The sequence below is a fragment of the Nycticebus coucang genome, chromosome 4 (assembly GCF_027406575.1).
Source record: "Nycticebus coucang isolate mNycCou1 chromosome 4, mNycCou1.pri, whole genome shotgun sequence".
Classification (NCBI taxonomy): Eukaryota; Metazoa; Chordata; class Mammalia; order Primates; family Lorisidae; genus Nycticebus; species Nycticebus coucang.
The window spans coordinates 68,475,712-68,487,839 of record NC_069783.1 but is presented as its reverse complement, the minus strand read 5'-3'; the positions used below and the strand labels follow the sequence as shown (position 1 = coordinate 68,487,839).

The window sequence follows — 12,128 nt, the reverse complement described above, 5'->3', positions numbered from 1 at the left end:
TTAGCAAGCTGCAGCTCCGCCTTACAGTACATATATCCTGGGTAAACGACTTCACCTCCCAGAGACTTTGAAAGACTTTGTTTCAAGTTAGGAACAAATGTCCTCCGCTGACACACTTCACATTTACAGTTAGTAACTCCTGTGGGCAATTATTTCCCCTCCAGGGTGGTCCCCAATGGGGCACCAATCTCTGTATTACAGAGACAACCGGAAGCAAAACAACTTATTCTGCGGCTACCCACTCAGAGAGGGCAAAGGTTTATTAGAGAAGGCCTGCCAGCCGGTTGAATGAGACGCCAGCTAGAGCTCGGCGTTTCTGTTTCATCTTGCGGCTATAACACCATCCTGGCAGCTTCCGTAGTTTATAAACGCTGAACACCAGGCGTCTCCCAGGGCTTCCCAATCCGCCTCGCATCGGGCAGGTTCTCACATTTACTGTCAAGGGCACGTCGCGTCTTCACCTTCTGGGAAGCGCCGCACCCCTCAAGCACACTTGTCTATATTCTACACGGGGTACCAAATCGTCCCCAGACCCAACAGGTGAGGGTGCGGCTCTGCGCCGGCGCGTCCCCACACGTACCTTCGAGGGGTGTTGAGAAGCCGCTGCTGCTCGTCCCCTTCCTCCTCATCCTCCTCTGTCTCAGAGTCAGGGTGACAGTAGCAGAAGGCCCCGCTGCTCCGCTTGCGCTTGCGGCTGCCGGGGCAGTAACAGAAGTTGTGGCCCGTCGTGTCGCCTCCAGTCTCGGGCCGCCGGGCCGAGCCCCCCGCCGCAGAACCCTGTTCCTGCGGGGCTCGGGCTCGCCCCGGATGGCGCAGCACTCGGCTGCTCAGCGAGCCCATGGGTCACGGCTCCCCAGGTCTACAGGGAGCGCACCTCAAGGAGCCCAAAGAAAGGGTCTCCCGCCATGGCCCGGCCGCCGCCGGCTTCCTCCAGCCGAGGTGCCTACACCTCCACCTTCTCACGCGCAGCCCCAACCGTTGCAGCGGACGCTACCGCCTCCATCCTCCGCCCCGCCCGCCGCGTCCTGTCGCGCGGCGAGCCAGGACCGCAGGACCTCACCCCTCCCTTTCGCAACAAAGCGCGGGCCAGAGCGCGCGTGCGCACAGCGAGCCTCCGGAAGGGGCGTGCGGGAAAACGAGCGTGCGCGGTGGTGAGGTCTGCGCAGCCCTTGGCATCTGTAGGCCTGGGTGTTGTACAGATCCGTGCTTTGGGGTTGGTCTTTTTTAGCCGTAGTTCGCACACCACTTTGTGTTGGCAAATTGCAGGATTCCAAGTCATTCGTTCTTTCTACAAAAGTTCCTTGAGTTCCAGATGCGTTTAAGCGAGGGGCAGAACCACGATGCTATTTGTACTCATCTTTTGAGAACTTCAACACGTACTGGGGTCGGTCACGCAGGGTTGGGGTTTGAAAGAAGGACCTAGAAAGAGTAGCTATGCAGGACGCTGCGTTTCCTTTAAGGCTAACACTCCCCTTGTGTAGACATGAAAGGAACGGGTGGATTATGGCAGACGTTCCCTGCCCTCCTTTCATTTCTTCCCAGCGCCAGGAGGATGCTTGAATAGGGTGTGGCACCAGAACTGTCTGGGCTTAAAGTGTTTTTTAGGAGGCCCTACCAAAATGTGCACGAGTCTGCTTGGAATAACAACTCTTGCTATGGGCTCTGGAAGGGCAGAATTCACTCCCAGCCTTGTTACTTTTTAACTGAAGTATTTATAATAAAATACTTCAAATAGAGTAATATGAACTAAGCAGTTTGGCTGGTTAAAAAATTAATAATATAATAATTATTATTATATAATAATAATAATTCCAAGCTGTGGACCCACCACTAGCTTGGAATTTTATCAGACTTGCTTATTGAGGTATAAATGATGATTTGTTTTTTAAATATGACAATGCAGACAGACAGAAGCAAATCCACAGAAAGTGTACTGCTTTCCATTTCATTCTGTCTCTGGTGAGTTCTGATGAGTACTGTCCTGAAAATATTATGTATCATTATTTCCATGAATGTCCTTATATGCCTACCCACAAAATGTTTTCTGTTGCACATTTAGGCATACAATCAAATAGAACCATACTGTACCCATCATTCTGCCTCTTTCTCCTCTCTCATATTATACTTTTGAGATTTATCCAATTGATCAATCTCTACTTAATTTTCACTGCTCATTTTATGAATGACCCATAATTTATCCACTCCCTTACAGAGGCAGTAAGGTTATTTCTACTTTAATGCTCTTACAGAACAATGATGAATGCCATGTACAAGAGATTGACCAGATTCCCAGAGGTGGATTTGCTGGGAAGTTTTCAACTTTGTTAGCTATTGCCAAATTGCTCTCTCAGTTGATTGAATCAATGCACCAAATTGTACTCCATCAGCAGTATAGGAGTAGTATATATGTAGTTTGGGGACCCCAGTGGACTAATGTCTGATTCATGCCTGAGAAATCTGAACTGAGAGACACTAGCTGAGACAGCTTGGGGTGGAAGTGGGAGACAGGAAATGATGGGATCAGCTTGCATGCACAGAATTTGTCAGCACAAAGGCACACGTGTTACCCATGGAGCAAATATGGGCCATCTTACTATAGCCAGCATGTAATCATCTTTGGTCCTTCCTGTCCAGGGAAGCCTGGGTAGAAGGGCAAATAACTTCAGCACAGAGAACCTCACAGTATCACTGGATTTCTAGAGGCTGTGAAAGGAGAGCTGCATTAGTGTTGCCAAAGGAACCACAGGTGAGTGGTTTCCTGGTGATGGGGATGGCAAATCCTCAAGATCAGCTATAAACTTCCACCAAGGTTACTTGTAACTGATTCTCTACTGCATTGGTTCTCAACCTTTCTAATGCCATGACCCTTTAATACAGTCATTGTAACGAAAATAATTTTATCGTTGGGGGTCACCACAACATGAAGAACTATATTAAAGGATCGCGGCATTAGGAAGGTTGAAAACCACTACTCTACCACCACAGCAATAACAGGTGAGAACTTTCCTGCTCCCTTTTACTCTCCTCTCCTTTGTTACAACCCCAGACAAGGTAGGCTGAGGGGAGGAATAAAGTGTGGAAGGAAGCCTAAGTGGAGAAAAATGGGAAGCCCACTAGGTCCCTTACCCAAAAGCCAGCTTCCTCTTGGGCAGAGCTGAATGAAGGAGGAAGCCTCAACTACAAATCAAGTTTGGAACTTTGACTAGATCTATTAATCACTGAATGACACTGTTTGATGACCTTAAGGGACTACACATTCAGACTTTTAAAAGCCTAAAAGTGAACAGAAAAGTCATGATTCTGTCCTCTGTCTAAATTTACACCTAAAGACAGGAGAACTAGGCCCACTGAATAAATGTAAATAGACAGTGGGAGGGAAAAATAAAGTTGCTTCAGAATTGTATGTCACAGTCATTCTTGCTCAATACAACAAACATTCCTCTGGGATGGCTTTATCCTGCCTTTTAGAAAGCTTCTAGTCAGAATGAAATTTGTTTTAAAATTTTAGTTAAGCTACATATCATTTGAAGGGAAAACTTTACTAAAAAATTCATAATGCTTTCAAAGCCAAAAAAGTTTATTTGGATGTTCAGCTGTCTTCTAGGAAGGTATTGAAGTGGAGTATTTTTTTCCTGTGACTAACTAGAATGACTAAATATTCATGTAAGTAGCTTTCCTCAATAGCTCCAGCATTTATAATACGCAACTAGTACTCAACTGAAGAAAAATAATCTGGGCTGGGCATGGTGGTTTACGCCTCTAATCCTAGCATAATATGAATGTCCTTTATACTTTGGGAGGCTGAGACAGGTGGATTGCTTGAGCTCAGGACCAGCCTAAGCAGGTGCCAAACCCCATCTCCACTAAAAATAGAAAAATCAGCTAAGTGTTTGAGCTACTTTGGAAGCTCGAGGCATGAGGATCACTTGAGCCCAGGAGTTCCAGGTTGCTGTGATGATGATGACCTGGCACTCAACCCCAGGGTGAGAGAGTGAAACTCTGTCTCAAAAATAAATAAATAAATAAATAAATAAATAAATATTAAAAAACACAGGCTCGGGGGTGGTGCCTGTGGCTCAAAGGAGTAAGGCGCAGGCCCCATATGCTGGAGGTGGCGGGTTCAAACCCAGCCCCAGCCAAAATCTGGGAAAAAAAAGACTTCATTATTGGGCGGCGCTGTGGCTCAAGGAGTAGGGCGCTGGTCCCATATGCCGGAGGTGGCGGGTTCAAACCCAGCCCCGGCCAAAAAAAAAAAAAAAAACACAGGCTCGGGCTCAGCCCCTGTGGCTCAAGCAGCTAAGGCGCCAGCCACATACACCTGAGGCCCAGGCCTGCCAAACAACAATGACGGCTGCAACCAAAAAATAGCAGGGCATTGTGGTAGTTACCTGCAGACCCAGCTACTTGGGAGGTGGAGGGAGAATAGCTTGAGCCTAGTAGTTGGGAGGTTGCTGTGAGCTGTGATGCCACAGCACTCTACCCAGGGCAATAGCTTGAGGCTCTGTCTCAAAAATAAATAAATAAATAAATAACACAGTGGTTACAGTGCTGGCCACATGCACTGGGCCTGCTAAACAACAATGACAACTGCAACAACAACAAAAAATAGCCGGGCATTGTGGCAGGCTCCTGTAGTCCCAGTACTGGGGAGGCTGAGGCAAGAGAATCACTTAAGCCCAAGAGTTTGAGTTTGCTGTGAGCTGTGACGTCACAGCACTCTACCAAGGGCAACATAGTGAGACTCTGTCTCAAAATAAATAAATAAAATAAAATAAACACTAATCTGTAATGGGATTAGAGAAGAAAAAAATAAACTAAAAAATCCTTATTTTCCCCCTACCAAAATTCAACAGATATCATAACATGAACAAAGGAAGCAAGTATTCTTATAACAAGAATATGAATGTCCTTTATACATTTATTACATTTCTTATAAATGTCTACTTAAAATAGAAAATTCCAGAGAATAAGTTTATGTATTATTTTATATCACTGAGTGGTCTTTGGCATATGTGAACATTAGTTTTGTAGCAGTAGGCAAACATAAGACTAAATATATTATTTTTTCTTATAATTCCTAATAGAAACTGAATAACACAGTCCTTCAAAAATAGCTTCTTTCAGAGTCCAGGATGAAAAAACAGGAAAGTCAATGAGAGAAAGAATATATCTCATTTTTAAAGGCATCATTTTTTATTAAAATTATTTTTCCATGTTCATACAAAGTAACTTTTTAATTAAATCCAAGTACAGGTTTAGAATGATTCTAGAGTTGAAATCCATAGTAGCATACATAATTACTACAATAAGCAAAATCAAAAAAGCTTTTAAAAGTTTTTAGCTTCTAAAAAATGTTTAGCTCATAAAATTTTAAGTCAAACTAAATTCAGAGCATTAATTATATCATTACCAGAATGCCTAGTTTGAAGCTTGATTTTTTTTTCCCATTCACTTTCAAGCTGAATTAAGACATTAACCATAATATTGTGAAATGTTCAGCATTTATGTTTCAAAGTCAGACGTACATGATTTGTATAACCATACTTAGAATTTATTTTGTTCAGCTGAATTGGTGATTTCGATATAGTTCAACTGGAGAAAGTGATCTCACCATAAGACATGATAAAGTCTCCCACATCAAACATAGCAGAGATCAACTAACACTGTAGACAAACAGAGACAAAACCCAAAAAGAAAGGATGCTTTCATATCTATAACCTGTAACTGTGAAACATACAAGCTGGATACTCACAATTTCGAATGAAGAAATTACCAGCTACTCTAAAAACAGGATTAGGAAGGAAAATGATTTTAAAAGTCTTCCATTTAAAAATTTTTTTCACCAGAAAGAAAATAGGAAATAATTTAATATATTCAATTTCTGAGAAACACAAATGAGGAAGTAATCTGTTAGAAAACATGAAGTACATTTTTATTTCTCATTTTAAATCTCCATTTAGGTCTTACGAGCTTCGAAATGCAAGTATGACTTTAAAGCATAATAATGACTAATTATCGATGAATAATAATACAGTGTATCTCCTAGGAGGCAACTGTAGGCGTTTTAATTGGAAATAAGCATTTTGAGATAACTCTAATAACAGTGTAGAAAAATAAAGTTAAAAAAATTTAAAGTGTTGTGAATCCTCCTATTCTTTTGAGATTTTATTTTAATCATCTCCTCCACAGAGAATGAGCAGAACCTTCCTGTAGTCTCCCGATGTGTCCCCCTGGGGAAAGGAAAGCAAAGTTCCAGTCACATAAAAGTGGGTTTTAAAGTGTTCACAGTTCCAGGTCATCGAAGTCAAGTTTTTCTGGATTTGTCTTAACTCTTTAAATTTTTTTTGTAAATTTTTATTACAAAAGTAATATTTGTTGTGTAGAAAATAAAGACAAAAAAGGACATTAAAAAATCACCCATTATTCCACCAAACAGAGATTATTGTTATTAACATTTTGGTACACATACCCTTCCAGTCTTTTTTTCTATGCATAGAAGTATCTATGTGATGGAACTGTAATCTTTTATATTCTGATTTTTCACTTAACGATATAGCAAGAATATTTCCCTGTTTTATTAAATACTCTTCTACAACATTATTTAATGGTTATAGAATATTTCATTGTACATAGGTAAAATACTTTATTTACTTACACCCTGCCCTCCCCATTGTTGGATGTTAGTGTTGTTTCCAATTTTTCACTGTTATAAATATTGTTTCAATAAGCATATTATAGTTACATTTTTTTCACACTTTCTTAATGATTTATTCTGGATAACTTTTCATAAAATGGGAATTACTAGATTAATGAGCATGCCTTTTCTTAAAGCCTTTTGATATGGATCACCAAACAGCTTTCTAGGAAGGCTGTCTCATTTCTACATAGGAATTTTTATGGTCTAATAATAGATTTTTATTAATCCTTCATGGGCACTATAAAAGATGGAATCTCTGTATATAGGATTCAAAGTTTAATAAATATCTGTTAATATCTTAATACATCCCTGTTTATACTTTGCCTCATCACGTATTAAAGGCTCTCACGAGCATAGTATTTCCATCAGTCTTCTTTTGGAGCCTCAAATTTTTTATTTTTACATTTGATTACTGTATGATTTGGTACCTAAGTTTCATGACAAGTTAATCTTTGTTGTGAATTGTTACCTTTGGCCATATAAAGTAACCGCTTTCTCCTATTTAATGTTTTTTTTTCTCCTTAAATTCTTTTTACTAATAGTGTAATCTCTGCTTTCTTGTATATGTCAAATGTTCTTTTTCCCCAGCCTTTTTCTTTACACTTTACATGTCACTGTATTTTAGTTATAAACAACATGAAGTTAGATTTTTATACTTTTACTTATCCTGAGAGTCTGTTTTTATAACTTATATTTTTATCTTTATTTTTGGGTCTTATTTACATATTTCATGCTTCTATTCTGCTACATTTCGTTTCTTTTCCTTTTGTTTTCTTTTCTTTCTGACAGTGTTTTGCTTTGTCACTACAATGTCAAGCTATCCTCTTGCCTCGGTGTCCCAAAGTGCTAGAATTATAGGCATGACCCACCATGCCTGGCCTAGTTTTGTCTCTTTTGACAATTATTACTAAATGGACACTGTATTTTTACTTTAAATATTTTCTAGTGGTGTGTGTATACCAATGTATTTACATACTTCTGTACACAAAACATAAATATTTTTATACTTATCTTTTCCCAAGCCAGTCAGTATACTTGTACTCTATCTGTTTAGTGTCTGTATAGTATCATATCATGGATTTTCCATAAAACATCTAAGTTATTCCCTATTATTAATATGAATACTGTATCGTAGAATAAATTATATACTATAAATACCATATATTTATAAACATAAATATATAAAACAATGCAACTAATATAAATGCTATGATGAAGGTATCATAGTACCTACTGTAGTTTTTCCACACTTTATTAAGCAATTTTATTTAAAATCTTTCAAACACCTTTTTATTATGGTAAATATATCTAAAATATATAAAATTTGTCATTTTAAGTGTGTAATTCAGTGGCATTAATTATTCACAATATTGTGCAACCATCATCACCATCTATTTCCAAAACTCTTTTATCGCCCCAGAAACTCTGTACCCATTAAGCAATAACTCCCCATTCCTCCTTTCCCCTCCCAATTCCTAGTAACCTCTAACCTACTTTCTATCTCTATGGAGTTGCCTATGCTACATATTTTATGTAAGTGGAATCATATGGTATTTGTCCTTTTCTCTGAGACAGAGTCTCACTCTATTGCCCTAGGTAGAGTGCTATGGTGTCTCTTAGAGCACAGCATTCTGAAACTCTTGGGCTCCAGCTATCCTCTTATCTCAGCCTCTGGAGTAGCTAGGACTACAGACACCTGCCACAACACCCAGCTGGTTTTTTCTATTTTAGTAGAGATGGGGTCTCACTCTTGCTCAGGCTAGTCTCAAACTCCTGGGCTAAGGTGATCCACCCTCCTCGGCCTCCTACAATGTTAGGATTACAGGTGTGATCCACTGCTCCCAACCTAATATTTGTCCTTTTGTGTCTGGTGTATTTCACTTAGTATGTTTTCTGGATTTATCCATGTATCAGAAATGTCACTTTTTTCAAAACCGCCTAGCAGTGAATGTCATTCCTTATGATGTACGTATATGCATTTTGTTTATCCATTCATCTGTTAATGGATACTTAGGTTGTTTCCACCTTTTGTCTACTATGAATAATGTTTACAATGGTGTACAAGTATCTTGAGTCTGTTTTCATTTCTTTTGAGTATATACCTGAAAGTGGAATTGCCAGGTCATATGGTAATTCTATATTAAACTTTTTTGAGGAGGAGCCAGACTGTTTTCCATAGTGGCTGCAACATTTGACATTCCCACCAGCGATGTAGAAGAGTTCTAATTTCTCCACATCCTTCCCAACATTTGTTATTTTCTGGAGGTGGGGAGTTTGCTTACTTGGTTTTTCTTTTTAATTATAGCCATTCTATTACATGTGAAATGAAATCTCATTCTGCTTTTGAGTTGCATTTCCCTAATGATTAATGATGGTGAGCATCTTTTCATGTGCTTATTGGTCATTTGTATATTTTTCTTTGGAGAAATGCCTATTCATATCCTTTGCCTTTTTTTTTTGAGACAGAGTCTCATTTTGTCGCCCTTGGTAGTGTGCCCTGGTGTCATAGGTCACAGCAACCTCAAACTCTTGGGCTCAAGTGATTCTCTTGTCTCAGCCTCCCGAGTAGCTGCTGGGACCACAGGCGCCTCCCACAATGCCTGGCCTTTTTTTTTTTTTTTTTGGTTGCAGTTGTCATTGTTGTTTAGCAGGCCTGGGCCAGGCTCAAACCTGCCACCTTCAGTGTATGTGGCTGGCACCCTACTCACTGAGCTATGGGTGCTGAGCCCTTTACCAGTTTTTTAATTGGGTTGTCTTTTGTTGGAGAGTTGTAGCAGTTCTTCATAAATTCTGAATTGCAAACCCTTATTAAATAAGGGTTTACAGTTTACAGTCCCTCCGTTAAACAAGACAGTGGAGTTTTCCTTAAAGACTTCCCAATGCTGGTTATTATCTTTATACTTTGTTAAGGTAATAGGTTAAAAAAAAAATGATGATTTATTTTTATTTGAAATTCATTAAATATTAGATTCTATATTTTCTATATATTTTTGGCTTTTTGTGTTTCATCTTTCATGAAATGCACGGTTAATATCCTTTTGCCTGCTGCTCTTCTTGGGTGTTTCTCCTTTTTCCTAGTGATTTGTAAAAGCTCTTTAATATAGGTATATTAACCCTGTATTATATGAAACAAATGTATTTTCCCATAACTTCATTTATGGTCATCCTTGAATTTTAAGCTAGTTATAGTTCAGCTCTGCAAAATAGTTACCTTGTAGCCTGGACAGAAATAGAAACAAGTTAACAGAAACCTGTTCCTCAATGCCTTGTAGACATAGTAACAAAATCTATAGCTCAAATCACCTAATAGTACCTCTCCAAGTTCTGAGTAGGATTCAGAATATTTAATTTACAAATCAAATCTTGATTTGAAGTTTCTTGCGCAGGCAACCCCAGTTTCCAGGGAAATTTATTTCAGTTCATATCCATGAGACTCTTCTGGATTCTTCAAGAGCAAAATCCTTGTAATGAGGGGTTTTAAGGGATATGAATCATTTCTTTATTTTTATTTTTTGGCTTTTTTATTTTATTTCGTTGCTTATTTTTTATTTCTTTACTTTTTTTTTTTGAGACAGGGTCCCACCCTATGCCCCTGAGCAGAGTGCAGTGGGCGTGGTAGCTCACCACAACCTCAGACTCGGGCTGCGGGCACCCCCTGCCTCAGCCTCCGGAAGCCGCTGGGATTACAGGCACTCGCCTCAGCTCCCGGCTGGGTTTTTCCATTTTTTTCATGAGTCGGGGTCTCACTGTCGCTCAGGCAAGTCTCGAACTCCTGAGCTCAAGCGATTCTTCCTCCTCAGCCTCCCACAGTGCTGGGATATGAATCATTTCTTATCTCTCCCATGACATCTTAGACTCCTAGAAGTCTGGTGCCAGGTAAGGAACAGCCATTCAGGTTAATTAAAATGCTTTCCCATATTTCCAGCAGGCCCTGCATAGGACTCTGGATTCAGTTGCGTATCTTTTATGATAATTGGGTAGACAAGGAAATGGTGTTTTTAAAAGTATTCATTAAAATGTAATCTTTCTCTGGGGTTAGCATGAAATAATTACTGTATTTAGAAGGCAAATATTTCCAACTTTCTATCCTGGTAAAGGTTTAAATGTCTGTGTGAAAGGAGAGAGACTGGAGGTAAATGGAGTACCATTTTTAAAGTGAATAATATATGCCAAGAAGAGAGGACAAAGCGCTAAATGCTGAGGTCAGACCCACCCTCTCTTCAGTACCTTCCCTTGGCCCGAGGCTGCGGTGACCTACCTTGATGAAAGAGTACAGAGACTTTCCATAGAGCCTCTTGAAGTGCTCCCGTATATCCATCATGTCAATCTCTGCTCGAGATACCATCACTCTAATGAGGGTGTTGTCATCTGTGCCCAAGCCCTAAGGAAGAAAACAAGATCCCACATACATTATCAATGAGCTGAGATTCAGAGAGTGTCTTCTTTAGTCTCTCAAGGCAAAGCTAGGGATGACTCTTCCCGATAGTATCCTTTGTGCCACAACCTTGGAGGCCTGAGGAATATCCTCGCTCCTTACCACGGCATTCAAGGCTCTCCACAGCTTACTTTTCCAACACCCTATATTCTGATGAGAAGACATACCCCTCTGCCTTTCTCAAGAGCCACCTGTGCTGTCCAGCCTGCCTGTCTGACCTGCCATTCCCCTGGAATGGCATTCTTCCCTTCTCAGCCTTACCATCCCTCTCCCTTATCCCTTATCATGTAAAATCTTTGTTTTTGTTTTTGTTTTGAGACAGTCTCACTTTGTTGCCCCCAGTAGAGGGCTCTGACATCATAGCTCACAGCAACCTCTAACTCTTGGGCTCAAGCAGTTCTCTTGCTTCAGCCTCCCAAGTAGCTATGACTACAGGTGCTTGCCACAAAGACCAGCTATTTTTAGAGACAGGGTCTTGCTCTAGCTCAGGCTGGTCTCAAACTCGTGAGCTCAAGTGATCCACCCACCTCGGCCTCCCAAGTGCTAAGATTATAGGCATGAGCTACTGCGCCTGGCCCATGTAAAATCTTTTATTTTTTTTTTTTGAGACAGAGCCTCAAGCTATCACCCTGGGTAGAGTGCTGTGGTGTCACAGCTCACAGCAACCTCCGAATCCTGGGCTCAAGCAATTCTCCTGCCTCCGCCTCCCAATAGCTGGGACTGTAAGCGTCTGCCACAATGCCAGGCTATTTTTTGGTTGCAGCCATATGTTGTTTGGCGGGCCCAGGCTGGATTTGAACCCGCCAGCTCAGGTGTATGTGGCTGGTGCCTTAGCCGCTTGAGCCACATGAGCGGAGGCTGTAAAATCTTTTGATGTAAAACTTTCTTTTTTTTTTTTTTATTGTTAAATCATAGCTGTGTACATTAGTGCAATCAAGGGGTACAATGTGCTGGTTTCATATACAACTGAAATATTCTCATCAAACTGTTCAACGT

At 40.5% G+C, this 12,128-nt stretch overlaps 2 protein-coding genes across 3 annotated transcripts in view; both read right to left on the bottom strand.

The window, feature by feature from the left end:
* Nucleotides 1-1,097, bottom strand: part of GMCL1 (germ cell-less 1, spermatogenesis associated) — a 57,521-nt gene extending 56,424 nt beyond the window's left edge. For both annotated transcript variants that reach the window (XM_053587114.1, XM_053587115.1), the window contains exon 1: nt 581-1,097. In XM_053587114.1, the coding sequence (XP_053443089.1) occupies nt 581-840 (260 nt within the window). In that variant the 5' untranslated portion in view covers nt 841-1,097. The remainder of the gene's footprint in view (nt 1-580) is intronic.
* A 4,809-nt stretch (nt 1,098-5,906) lies between these two features.
* The window catches only part of ANXA4 (annexin A4), a 65,066-nt gene continuing 58,844 nt past the window's right edge, over nt 5,907-12,128 (bottom strand). Inside the window, exons 12-13 of the mRNA XM_053587136.1 lie at nt 10,956-11,078; nt 5,907-6,230 (exon numbers count right to left, since the gene is read on the bottom strand). Coding sequence (XP_053443111.1) covers nt 6,171-6,230; nt 10,956-11,078 — 183 coding nt within the window. The 3' untranslated portion in view covers nt 5,907-6,170. The remainder of the gene's footprint in view (nt 6,231-10,955; nt 11,079-12,128) is intronic.